We start from the raw sequence: 14,212 nt of genomic DNA, 5'->3' as shown, positions 1-14,212 counted from the left end.
CTCATCTATAGCAAGCTTTTCAAGGCCAATCTATTCATACTTGTAACGAGTCGGGGCCCATGAAAAAAAGATCCCCAATTATTTTTGCTCATCTACTCTATTAGAATCTAATAATCTATTGTAAAGTGTATTAATGGGATGTAACAATCACTCCCTGTTACAGATGGGAGCCCAGGAATTAAAAATACAATAAAAACAAACTGTTTTTACTTGTAGATATTGTATTTAAAACTATATGGATTGTGCCAGAAGCCAACATAAAACGATGCATGCAGGGCATTCTCAGTCAAAAGGGATTATTTCATTTTCATTTCATTATCTCTAGCCGCTTTATCCTGTTCTACAGGGTCGCAGGCAAGCTGGAGCCTATCCCAGCTGACTACGGGAGAAAGGCGGGGTACACCCTGGACAAGTCGCCAGGTCATCGCAGGGCTGACACATAGACACAGACAACCATTCACACTCACATTCACACCTACGGTCAATTTAGAGTCACCAGTTAACCTAACCTGCATGTCTTTGGACTGTGGGGGAAACCGGAGCACCCGGAGGAAACCCACGCGGACACAGGGAGAACATGCAAACTCCACACAGAAAGGCCCTCGCCGGCCACGGGGCTCGAACCCGGACCTTCTTGCTGTGAGGTGACAGCGCTAACCACTACACCACCATGCCGCCCGAAAGGGATTAATGATCCCAAAGTGGAGTCTGGTCCATTAACACAAGAACTTATTGTCATGTTTGTGTACAGTTATTAAAACCAAGAAGTGAATATCGAAACCACTCAAATGGGATAGATCCTTACACACTAACAAAGGATTTTTTTTCCTACGAGTTGGAAAATTATCCATCGGTTTAGTTCCCCAACATCCCAAACTACCTGGTGCTACAGACATCGTTCTATATGGACAAACAGATGAAAACCTGGAAGAGCATGGAGGCATACAATTTTTTATATGTGGCTGGGTTAAAGATTTAGGGATCAGGACACTACAGGATAGACGGCAGTAGACAGATCCAAGTGCAGGAAGAGTCTTTATTAGCAAGTGTGATGTTTACAAAAACACAAAAGCAAAGCAGAATCATAAAGCAAAGTATTTACAGCATAATAAACATGGCTCGAAACAAATGCGACCATGATGATACTTCACAACGCCTCTGTGAAAACAGCGTCTGCGTCCGTATCTGCTGGTTGCGCTCAAATCAGTATTGGGCGTTTCCCATAACTGGTCCCAAGAACACGCACCACAGGCTCTACGAGTGTGTGCGGCCGTTCGAGCTGCGCCAGACTCAAGCGCGCAAAGGCGTGATAGTCAAGTGCTCGCCTGCTGTGAGACCACAATTTTTAGTCCTCATGTTTATTGGCATGCATCGTCACCAAAATGCCTCATTTTCATCGATAACCCATCGCGAGCTGTAATATGACCGTAGCTTAATGAGATGGATGTGACGTCGGATGCAACCCAGCAATTGTACCCTACGACAAGTAAAAATGTGTTTCAACTGGGGGGGGGGGGGATGATTTGCAGCCCACTAGATGGCACTTCTGTGGTTGAGAAACGCTGATCTATAGCGTACTTTCCAACCTCAAAAAAGACCGACAGTGATGTCAGCCAGGGTGCAATTGAAAAAGTTAAAGTAAACAGGGAGATAACCCAGCCCCAAAACTAGAAAAGAAACCCCCATATCACATCACTGTTTTTCTGTGCTCCTCTCCAGCCATTCTAATGACCTCGACAAAGCTGTGTGCGCTTGACCTACTCCCTTCTTTCTCAACTACCCACTCCCACAAGACTGCTGCAATTTGGGCCATTCCTTTCAGCTTTTTAGAAAATAAGAGCAATGGAAAGATTGAATGAGCTTTTGTGAGGTTAGTACCCACACAGACAGATGGATAATGAGACTGGGCAGATAAGAAGGTAGCACAACTGCATGTTGGACAGCAGCCTTTCAGGACAGGGGTAAATCTGATGTGGGCCAAACACATAGCATGGACCAGCCTGTATAAATCAACAAAATTCAAGTTCCTTCATTACCATTTTGAGGTCTCGAAAAAGACATTCAAGTCATACTGATGATCAAGAGGTCACCATTTTAAAAAGAGCAGCAAGTGCCTGATGTTAAGTCGCTTTTGTCACACATACAACACGGTGTATACACTTTTCTTCACGTATCCCAGCTTGTTAGGAATTGGCCCCTTTGCTGTTAGAACAAGACAGTTCTCTATATCCCCCGCCCTATATACCAAGTTTCAAGATATTATATTGTCACAGTTTTCAAGTTCTACTGCAGGAAACCAACCCTACCTCTTTACACTGACCTCAGCAGCCCATGGCATAAACCCACCAGACCTTTGGCCCAGGTGAGCTAAAAAGTAAAATTTCACATTTCTTAGTATCAAAAGGCACATATACATTACTTAAAATCAACACATACCAACTTTCAAGACCATACCACTCATAGTTTTCAAGTTCTGCTCCAGAAACAAAACCGACCCCTAAGACTAAACTGAAAGACCAAGTCTGAAATTGTCTCCATGGAAACATGAAAAATTAAAATTTCTCAAATTTCTTAGCATGAAAAGGCACATCTACATCACCTTGTTAACATGCATACCAAGTTTCAAATCCATATCATGAATAATTTTGGATATATGCTCTGGAAACAAACACTGCTCTTAGAAACCACATCAAAAATCTATTTATGTAAAAATTTGAAAAATACTTTTTTTTCCTTCTTTCAAAAATCCAAAAATAGCAAAAGGCACCAGATTACATGTTGCTTGATATGTATACAAAAAGTTTCATGAGGATACTGCATCTTCAGTAGTTTTAAAGATATGGTCCGGAAACAAAAACATGACCGGCCGGCCAGCCAGAACCCGTTTCTATATCCCCCGCCAAACTTCATTTGGGTGGTGGATAATAACCTCCACTCTTCCGAGAAGGCTTTCCACTAGATTTTGGAGACTGGCTGTGGGGATTTGTTCATTCAGCCACAAGAGCTTTAGTGATGCCAGGTAATACTATGGACAACAATCTGAAATAGCATGGTTAACTTGAAGAAACCTGGAGGCGAGTGCGTTTTTAATTATACCACAGTCCTGCTGAATGCTCAATTCTGACTGACCAGAAGGTGAATTTATATAACCGAAGCTTTTCCAGCTGTGAGGCAAACCACAGCTTTATATTAATGCACTCATTCCATTGTGCTATTGTTGCAGTTACTCAGATTTTGATGTCAGACAGTGCATGCAAACGCATACATGTCAACCAATAGAGATCTTGCATGTGACGTCACAGCCGATCCAGATTGTGACAGACGCCATCGTGTCGGTCAAACGCCATATTCCGCCTTCTACTTCTGGTTCTACTTCTGCTTTTACTTCTACCTTTTCTTCTGGAAAACCCTACGATATACAATTCTACTACAACGGCTGCGGCTACAAGCTCTCCCTACCTGTGCACGTTTTTTATGTTTTTTGTGTGTATTTTTGCGTGTTGTTCGTCTGTACCAGACTTCAATATCCACTACAACCGTATGGACTTATTGGACATTGGTTTCCAGCAGAAAATGACGGCTTGTAGCGATTTCCATCGCATGCACAACATTCCGGACGAGAAAAAAAAAAAACAAAAACATTCCGGACGGGACCAGATTGCGAGACCAGTGGGGTCTCCGTGGATTGTTATTGGAAGCAAAGGGAAGGAGGCGGCGCCGGGAGCCGAAGCAAAAGCGAGGCTACAGGCAGAGCCGGCCTGTTGACTAAGCTCAGAAAACAGCTACTCAAACCTCCACTGCCAAGCCTCTACCTCTCCAACGCCAGATCCATGTAAACAAGACGGATGATTTGGAATTACCTTATTCTATTCTATAATCGGCTGGTCAGTGCTATACTCAATACTTAAGTGACTTACCCATCCACTGAGGATCATTTTCTTGTTTACAAGATGCCACATCTGAGTCGCTGACAAATCCTGAATTTCTGTAAAGATAACTGTTCAGAGATGTATAAGCACGCAGTGCTTCACCACTGAACAGCGAGGGAAAGTTGATGAGGTAATCATACACGTCCGGGTATTCCGCTGGCAGTTCAAAATCCGGTCGTGAAAACTCCGTCCGGAAAGCCATAAGGGTCACAAATCTGTAGATCGTTTATTTTAGACATATATCTAGTTATCTGTTCATTAGAAAAATGAGCCGTGTAGTCCGTCGGTTGAAATTGATCCATTCTGTACACGAGTACAGCAGTATTTAGCTGTGTTTTTGACCGACACGATGGCGGTTGTGTACTTTCCAGTCACGTGACTGCAAGATCTCTATACGGAATGTCCGTATTTTATACGGATGTGATTCAATAAACGTAGTATACGGGTGTATAAATAAAGTTATACGGATTCTTTAAAAAAACTTCAATATTTATTTAGAGCTATAATCAATTCCCACGATGATAAACGTACTGTACACCACAGCCAGCCAGTAAAGAGTCTTATGAAATCACGCGTTATCTTGTGGTAGCGAGACTTCGTTCCACTTTTGATCATGCGCACACCGCATTGCGAGAATCCCGCCAACCGTGAAGTCATAGACATATAAACAGACACCGCCTTCTGCGTAGAATCATACGTCATCCTCGCCGCCATATTGGATGGGGCAAAGTGGAGATTCTTCAGCCGTCTCTGGTATAGCGTCTAGACAGTAGCCGAGAATAAAGATGCCTCATTCATGTGCTGCGTTTAACTGTACCAACAGGTTTACCGTCCAAACGAGATCACATGGGATTACCTTTCACAGGTGAGACTGGAAAAATACTTTTTCATTCATTCTGAAGGTTTATTGTTATTAATATTGAATAAAAAGTAACTGGGATATATCATTGCTAATTATCATTCAAGTTTTTGGTAAATTATTTTAATTTGCATCTTATACGGATTTTATAAGGGAAATACGGATTTTGGAGGTTGGTTATACAGGTTTGATTGACCAAAGGTTGACATGTATGCAAACGGATTTAAAAAGATGTGCAGTTGTCGATATGGTGATGATTTTTTTTTTTTTTGTGAGGAGACTTATTGAGCATTTTGTGTAAGGAGTCTCCAGTGTCGACATTTTGTAACAGTCAGAGGTAAAAAGTTTTAACTCTTAGCTTTTCAACATGAGAAAGTCTTCAGGACAGAGGGCTTTGAGGTTTCTCAGTAACACGAACATGTGCACCATAGAACAGAAAGTTGCAGTGATGTAATCATGGCCCTCTTTTTATAACATCCTGGGGAATGGAGACCCAAAAGACACAAGCAATCAGTCAAATTCACTTGGCAATTGCTTTCAATCACATTAAATTTCTTTTTTTTTCCTCCTTCCCCTTTAAAGAAGAGCGTGTTGCATTTCATGCCTGAAGGAGGGGGGTTGTCAGTCTTTTTCGCTTGTAATTGACTTCCGAGTGCGTGTACCTTAGCCCCATCTCGATCACTGACATCTTAAGACAATACTGGGAGTAATAATGACAAGACATTAAACCCCAGGTTAATTTTTTATTTTAATTAGGTTTTATTTTTCTACAAGCTATAGTCCGTGTAAGTGAATGGCATAATTGAGAGAAATGGCAGAGATCCAGGGCTGCCAGACACTTACGATTACTCTGGCCAGTGATATGAAGTGCATGAAAGAAGCGTAGAAATTGTTTCTTACAACCTCTCTGCAACGTTAAAGTGAACATTCTGACTTTGTAATAACTTATTCTTCATTGCAACACAGGCATGTAACGATTCACTCAATTCACAGCATTAAGTTCAATTTCCCCACAATAATTTTGAAAAAAAAAAATTTCAACCCCCCCCCCAAAAAAGCAACCAACATCTATCATTCTATTCTTTATCAACTTAAATACGTTCACCGGCCACTTTAATAGGAACTTTAATCAAAGATTCCTGTTCTTGGCTGGCAGGAGTGGAACCCAATGTGGTCTTCTGCTGTTGCATGCTGAGATGCTTTTTAAAACCATGGTGTGCAGAAGAGCTGCTACGAGTTACTATGTCCTTCCTGGCAAAAAAAAAAAGCTCGAACCAATCTGTCCACTATCCTCTGACCTCTCTTATCAACAAGGGGTTTTCACCTGTAGAACTGTCACTCACTCAATGTTTTGTTTTTTCACACCATTCTGTGTAAACTCTAGAGACTTGTGTGAAAAACTCAAACCAGTCCATCTGGTAGCAACACCCATGCCACAGTGAAAGTCACAGAGATCACAATTTTTCCCATTCTGATGTTTGAAGTGAAGACTAACAGGTGGTCTTATTTGTATCTGCATGATTTTATACATTGTGCTGCTGTCAAGGGATTGGCTGATTAGAGAACTGCATCAAACAGCAGGTGTGGGGGCATTCTTAATAAAGTGGCCGGTGAATGCATTTGTCAAAAAAAAAAAAAAAAATAATAATAATAATAATAAACACCCCATACTCATTTTCTTAATAACGAGCATTAGTTAATTACCCAAATTTGTAAAAGATGGAGTAAAATAAGAGCTAACCAAAAAATAAATACATTTTTAAAAAATAAAAAATCCTTTTATTAAAAATGAAAACTACCTCCTTTTCTTCTCTTTTCTTTAGCTTACAGCAGGCTATATATTTTTGTTAAATATATCTGTACAGTTAAATGCACAGCAGCGTTTTTCCCATTTTAGATCTGGTTTTCGTGATTTTCGTGGCATTAGAGCTGCGTTACTTCTGTCCAGAGTTCAGGTCATGTGTATTCCTGCTATTGTATGCAATCATGCTCTCTGCTGTCTAAATACAACAACAGCTAGGAAAAGCGAGCTGCTGTAGGGCGCCTGATCAGGATTATTCTATTATTTCATTTAAAAAGTTTAATTTAGATTTGATTTTATTTCACAGGCTTAAATACTCAAATTTGTGTCACGATTTCTTAGTTGCACAATATATTGTCACATGCCTATTGCAATGTAATCAGTCATACTGTAATGGTGATGTCAGACCCAACAGATATGCAAGCATCACCTGAAATCTGTTATTACCGTTACCATGGCCGCTTTAACTGCCTTTATAACACCTACGAGCTTTGGACTGTCTTTTCAACAGAAAAGTAAACGAGCGCATGGTACCTTTGCGTAGTGGCTGAGGCATAGTGAGCACAAAGATAATGAGTAGGGAGGGGACATCTCTGAACAGCATTGGAACCTCGGGATGCTCTTCATCCTCATATCTACACACAGGACAAACACATGACAGTGAAGAGACATGACTACACACAGTCATAATATTAACAAACAGTGTACATTTACTGTGATGCAATTAAGTATTCCGTAGGGTATACATGTTTTACTTTAATCCTACCATACACACACACACACACACACACACACCTTAGTTAGTTAGTGGATATTAATCTATTAAGTTTACATGAATACTTTTTCTTGGGTTTATGACCATTTTTAGCTGAAATTTTCAGAAGTTTCCCTATTTAAAAACAAACAGACAAACCAACCCACCGAATGATGCTAAATACAGTGGTAGGCAAAAGTTTGGGCACCCCTAGTCAAAATTGCTGTCACTGTGAACAGTTAAGCAAGTTGAAGATGAAATGATCTCCAAAAGGCATAAAGAGGACTCATTCCCTTTATATTTTAAGCAAAAACAATTTATTTTCATCTTTTATATTTTCAAAATGACAAAAAAGGAAAAGGGCCCGAAGCAAAAGTTTGGGCACCCTGCATGGTTAGTACCTAGTAACACCCCCTTTGGCAAGTATCACAGCTTGTAAACACTTTTTGTAGCCAGCTAATAATCTTTCAGTTCTTACCTGGGGGATTTTCACACACTCGTCCTTGCAAAAGGCTTCCAGTTCTACAAGTTTCTTGGGCTGTCTTGCATGCACTGCTCTTTTGAGATCTATCCACAGATTTTCAATGATGTTTAGGTCAGGGGACTGTGAGGGCCAGGGCAAAACCTTCAGCTTGTGCCTCGAGGTATTCCATTGTAGATTTTAAGGTGTGTTTTGGGTCATCGTCTTATTGTAGGACCCATCCTCTTTTTAACTTCAACTTTTTTTTTTTTTTACAGATGGTGTGATGTTTGCTTCCAGAATTTGCTGGTATTTATTCGAATCCATGCTTCCCTCGACCAATGAAATGTGCCCTGTGCCACTGGCTGCAACACAACCCCAAAGCATGATCGATCCACACCCATGCTTCAGAGTTGGAGAGGTGTTCTTTTCCTGGAATTTGGCACCCTTTTTTCTCCAAACATACCTTTGCACATTGTGGCCAAAAAGCTCTATTTTGATTTTATCAGTCCACAGGACTTGTTTCCAAAATGCATCAGGCTTATTTAGATGTTCATTTGTAAACTTCAGATGCTGAATTTTGTGGCTAGGACGCAGGAAAGGTTTTCTTCTGATGACTCTCCCATCAAGGTCAGATTTGTTCAGGTGTCGCTGCATGGTAGAACAGTGCACCACCACTCCAGGGTCTGCTAAATCTTTCTGAAGGTCTTTTGCAGTCAAACAGAGCTTTTTATTTGCCTCTCTAGCAATCCAACAAGCTGTTCTTTCAGAAAGTTTTCTTCATCTTCCAGACCTCACCTTGATCTCCACTGTTTCTGTTAACTGCCATTTCTTAATAACATTACAATCTGAGGAAACAGCTATCCGAAAACACTTTGCTACATTCTTGTAGCCTTCTCCTGCTTTGTGAGCGTCAATTATTTTATTTTTCAGAATGTGAGGCAGTTGCTTAGAGGAGCCCATGGCTGTTGATTTTAGGGATAAGTTTGAGGAGTCAGAGAATTTATACAGCTTTGAAATCTGCATCATCTGACCTTTCCTAACGAAGAATTTGAACAAGCCACAGATCAATAAGCTAATTAAGGTCTGGAACCTTGGTAAAAGTTACCTGAGAACTCAAATGTATTGGAGTGCCCAAAATTTCGCATGGTGCTCCTTTTATTTTTTCACTCTCCAATTGTACAAAACAAAAATAATACACAAATCTTGCAGAAAACACTGAAAAGAAATGTGTCGTCTTTACCTTTATGCCTTTTGGTGATCAGTTCATCTTCTGCTCACTTAACTATTCACAGTAACAGACATTTTCAGTAAGGGTGCCCAAACTTTTGCATGCCACTGTATATTCTTTAATGGTGGTCAAGTGGGTGAGATATATAGAAAAAAAAATTAAGAGACCACTTCAGTTTTTTTTTAAAATTTAAATCAGCATCTCCACATATGGCAGCCATTTCATTCCAGTGTCTGTACTGGAATTCCAAACACAAGCACACCTCACTTTTACTTAATGAGGTACTGATCAGGTGATCATCTGAACCAAATCTTACTTCAAGGTAGGCTGCCTTTCAGAGTTTTCAAATGTAGGTAGTAAAAATGAATAAATAAATAAATAAATAATCTCTGACACCCAATTATTTTTGTTTAGTGGACCGAAAGCTACTGAATTCGAATCACAGACTTCCAAATATCAATGAATCACGTGGTGGGCCTTCCCCGTTCACGCAAAGCATTGTGGGATACAAATTTGAAACAGGAGAGAAAAATGGAGGATGCAAGTGTGCGAATGAAACATGAAAGACCGACGACAGTAACAAAGTGAGAAGAAAAGAAAGGAACCAAGCTAATAAATAATTGGCGGTCAGCGAGCACCTCGGGGTGATCAGCTGTTCATTTAGCGACAGAATGATGTAACTCGGGAATGCCCTCAAATTAAATAACTTCCCAGGTCACAGAATGGCCAGATTTTTTTTTTTTAAGATATTTTTTTGGGCTTTTTGCACCTTTATTGGATAGGACAGTGTAGAGACAGGAAATGAGCGGGAGAGAGAGACGGGAAGGGATCGGGAAATGACCTCGGGCCGGAATCGAACCCGGGTCGCCTGCATTCATGGTATGGCGCCTTAACCACCTGAGCCACGACGCCCCCCAGAATGGCCAGATATTTTGAGAGATATCACAGAAATAAACATCACAATGACCAAATTACAGAGGGAACTAAATTTCACCAATTTTATGAAACTGAAAGGCTGTCTAGCTTTAACGAGGAAAAGTAAAACCACTACAGTGATCATCACTATCCTCTTGCAATCAGACCAGTTTAGATGGCAAAAACAGTGCTAGCAGTACCTTAAATTTAATTGGAACACAAAAATATTCATCATGACCAGACTTAAAGAAAAAAAAAATGTTTTGAGGGAGAAAAAGAGTTCAATTCCAGCTTTACTGGCAGAGGGCTACAGTGAGCGTCAGGTTGCTTCCCTCTTCAAAATTTCAAAGAGAGCAGTTCATAAGAACAATTCAAGCAGCAGACATTGGGGACGACAAAGTTAGAGTGGCAGAGGGAAAAAACGACTATTCACTGACCAGGATGATCGTTAACTCTTTCAAATGTCACTTAACTGTATAACAACATCAAGGGACCTAAAAAAAAATAAAAAATAGAATGGCAAATGCCAGCTGGGGTTAAGTGCACAGCAAGGATGGTTCGAAACAGGCTCCTCCAGGCAGGGTTGAAGTCATGCAAAGCTAGGAAGAAGGGGGAAGGAGAAGAGGGAAAAAAATCCATCAATTAGAAGCAAAGAAGAGTCAGGCTGAGGCTTGCTAAAGATCATAAGGGTTGGATCGTAGAGGACTGGAGTAAGGTCATCATCTCTGATAAGTCCAATTTTCAGCTTCTCCCATCACCTGGTCATCTAATAGTTAGACCGAGACCTGGAGAGGCCTACAAGCCATAGTGTCTCACACCCATTGTGAAATTTGGTGGAGGATTGGTGATGATCTGGGGGGGGGGGGGGGGGGGTGTCAGCAAGGCTGGAATGGGGCAGATTGTTTGTTTGTGAAGGACACATGAATCAAGCCATGTACAAGGTTATCATGGAAAAAAAAAAAAAACTTGCTTCTTTCTGCTCAGACAATGCTCTCCAACTCTGAAGATTGAGGGTTTCCAGCAGGACAATGCTCCATGCCACACGGCCAAGCCAATCAAGGTATGGATGGAGGACCACAAGATCAAGACCCTGTTATGGCTCCAAGTGACGATAATTTTTTTGTGGAATTTGGGGGAAATCTTGGTGGTGGTTTATGGGAAAAAAAAAAAAAAATATATATATATATATATATATATATATATATATATATATATATATATATATATATATATAAACCCTATAAATAAAACCAGAGAAACTGAATTTTGCAGTGGTCTCTTAATTTTTTTTCTTGAGCTCGCTCTGAGAGATGATTTTTTTAAAAATACATTTAAAAAAAAATTAATCAAACAAGCAAACATTTTATTTCAGATCAATAAACTCAAAATCTCTCCATTTACATAGACAGAAAGTGATGCCTCCGTATCTTTCAGGTGGGAAGGTCAAGAGGAGAGCACCAGTTTTAAAAAAAAAAAAGGGGGGGGGGGGGGACTTATTTTTTTAGATGATGGGAGGAAGGTGGGGCTTCCAGGGATGCCCGTTCACATCATGAATGAATGAATGAACGATGAAATAAAACCCTGTCAGTTATTTATATTTCAAATGGTTCATTTAGTGCATTTTTTGAATGATGGGAGAACCTTTGGTATGTGTTATGTTAAAAATGGAAGGTTGGCAGAGCTGTTCTTGTAAGTACAGTACCATCAAAAGTTTGGACACGCCTACTCATTCATGCATTTTTCTGTATTTTGACTATTTCCTGCATTGTACAATAATACTGAAGACATCAAAACTACGAAACAACATATGGAACACGCATAGACTTGGTTTAAAAAGTGTTCACATGTTTCATATTTTAGATCAGGGGTGGGCAATTATTTTTTCCATGGGGCCACATGAGAAACAGAAAATTTTGTGGAGGGCCGGACCAAAAGGCTGAACTAAATTCTGCATAATATTAATTGTATTTCTTTATATAAAGCAATAAATAACATTGTTTTTACAAGCTGCTAAGACTGGTAAGAGTATGGAAGAAACGAGGTTGCCTTACAAAAAATGTCATTTATTCAATCAAATTTCCCAAAACAATGGTTAACAAAATGTGAACGTTTATACCATTTTTTTCAGTCACATTCACCCCAAAACACAATAAAGACATCACAGTATTGTCTTTCTACTCCAAATATCAAGCAAGATACATCATATTATAATAATGATGCCCACATTTGTAGTCTAACTAAATTGTAGTCATTTGGTGTTTTTCAGTTTTTTATTTGTTCAGTGAGAGAAATCTAGTCTGTGGTCTTTAACGAGTGCATCAGAGTCAGGCTGAATGTCTGAGGTGGAGATGTGAAGCACAGCTGACAGATGATCATCAGTCGATTCGGTGTAGGAATCAGATCTACAGATCAGCTCGGGCTCCGGCGCCTGCTGGTGACGTCACACTATGTGATTGGCTGGACCGTTTGAAGGATGACGTACAAGTTTGTGGTTGGTCTGGACAAATTACGGAAGTAGTTATCGCGGGATTAGGTTTCGTGGAATTTCATGTGCAATTTCTTGCCTTCTTAATGCATTTGAGAGCAAACAGGGAATAATAATAATAATAATAATAATGGGCGGCACGGTGGTGTAGTGGTTAGCGCTGTCGCCTCACAGCAAGAAGGTCCGGGTTTGAGCCCCGTGGCTGGCGAGGGCCTTTCTGTGTGGAGTTTGCATGTTCTCCCCGTGTCCGCATGGGTTTCCTCCAGGTGCTCCGGTTTCCCCCACAGTCCAAAGACATGCAGGTTAGGTTAACTGGTGACTCTAAATTGACCGTAGGTGTGAATGAGAGTGTGAATGGTTGTCTGTGTCTATGTGTCAGCCCTGTGATGACCTGGCGACTTGTCCAGGGTGTACCCCACCTTTCGCCCGTAGTCAGCTAGGATAGGCTCCAGCTTGCCTGCGACCCTGTAGAACAGGATAAAGCGGCTACAGATGATGAGATGAGATAATAATAATAATAATAATAATAATAATAATGCCCTATTCCACAACTGTAGTAACCCATATTATGTCAAGAACCACTCAACTAAGTAAAGAGAAACAGCAGTCCATCATTAAGGACATGAAAAATAACCATTGAATTAGGTGTGGGTTTCCTCCGGGTGCTCCGGTTTCCCTCACAGTCCAAAGACATGCAGGTTAGGCTAATTGGTGGCTCTAAATTGACTGTAGGTGTGAATGTGAATGGTTGTTTGTCTCCATGTGTCAGCTCTGCAATGACCTGGCGACTTGTCCAGGGTGTACCCCGCCTCTCGCCCATAGTCAGCTGGGATAGGCTCCAGCTTGCCCACAACCCTGTACAGGATAAGTGGTTACAGATAACGGATGGATGAATTAGGTGTCCAAACTTTTTACCAATATTGTATAAAACATGCAAACATGGTTTATGAACACATCTCAAACTCATAAGCACACCAAAGTGCCTTGATTATTATAGGACAATCATTAAGTCTACATAACCGAAGAAAGTGTTCTAAAAACAGCCTGGCAAAAAATAAATAAATAAAGATCCCAGTGTCACTGGCTTAAAATCGTGAACAAATATCCAGGACTAATTTCATAAAATACATCATACTACGGGATAAGCATAGCAGGATTAAATGTAGTGGTATCTAAACCTCAGTGGTACCATTTAAAATAAATTACGGAGCAAGTCCAAAAAACGCTTGCGACTTATTCTTGTGATGAAATAAACTGCCCTTGTGTGTGTGTGAAAATGTTAATATTCAGGTGGAAGTATTAAGGCTGCAGGGTGTTAGATTGCCATCTCCATTTTAATAGGATATTTTTTTTCTGGTTACATGATGTGTGCGCTCAGCGAGTCCATCCACTCTCCCTTTCTCCTGCACACAAAAACTCATCTCGGTCAGCGGTTCAGGCAGGCGTTAAAGGGACAAGAGACTATTTTCCTAAGATTTAACCAACATTTTCAAAATATACTAAAAAAAATATATCACATCATTGTGAATGCAAAACTGTGAAGAGAATCTGTAGTTTTCCAGAAAAGGAGACTAAATTCAGCAAGCTGTCCAAGAGGTTGCAGACGCGATTTAAATATCACTGGGAAATGGCCTGAGGGAGCAATTGACAGTGCTCTCCTTTAATATCCCTAACAAGGTATTTTTAAAACACTGACTCCCTTCTGAATACTGCCAGGCTAAAAGCTCTCTCACAGGTGCAAAAGCTGTTGTACTATGTTAACCAGAAGAAAAAAAAAA

General features: G+C 40.4%; 1 protein-coding gene across 3 annotated transcripts in view; it reads right to left on the bottom strand.

Annotated features, from left to right (window-relative positions):
* The window catches only part of ubr3 (ubiquitin protein ligase E3 component n-recognin 3), a 111,521-nt gene that overhangs the window by 18,749 nt on the left and 78,560 nt on the right, over positions 1-14,212 (bottom strand). For 2 of the 3 annotated variants that reach the window (XM_060929990.1, XM_060929991.1), the window contains exon 32: positions 7,124-7,224. In XM_060929990.1, the coding sequence (XP_060785973.1) occupies positions 7,124-7,224 (101 nt within the window). Of the gene's footprint in view, positions 1-7,123; positions 7,225-12,051; positions 13,838-14,212 lie in introns of those variants that run through there. The other variant, XM_060929992.1, reaches the window with a different exon arrangement.

The sequence above is a fragment of the Neoarius graeffei genome, chromosome 9 (genome assembly GCF_027579695.1).
Source record: "Neoarius graeffei isolate fNeoGra1 chromosome 9, fNeoGra1.pri, whole genome shotgun sequence".
NCBI lineage: Eukaryota > Metazoa > Chordata > Actinopteri > Siluriformes > Ariidae > Neoarius > Neoarius graeffei.
Note: the sequence above shows the minus strand (reverse complement) of the source record. Positions and strands in the feature narration are given on the sequence as shown.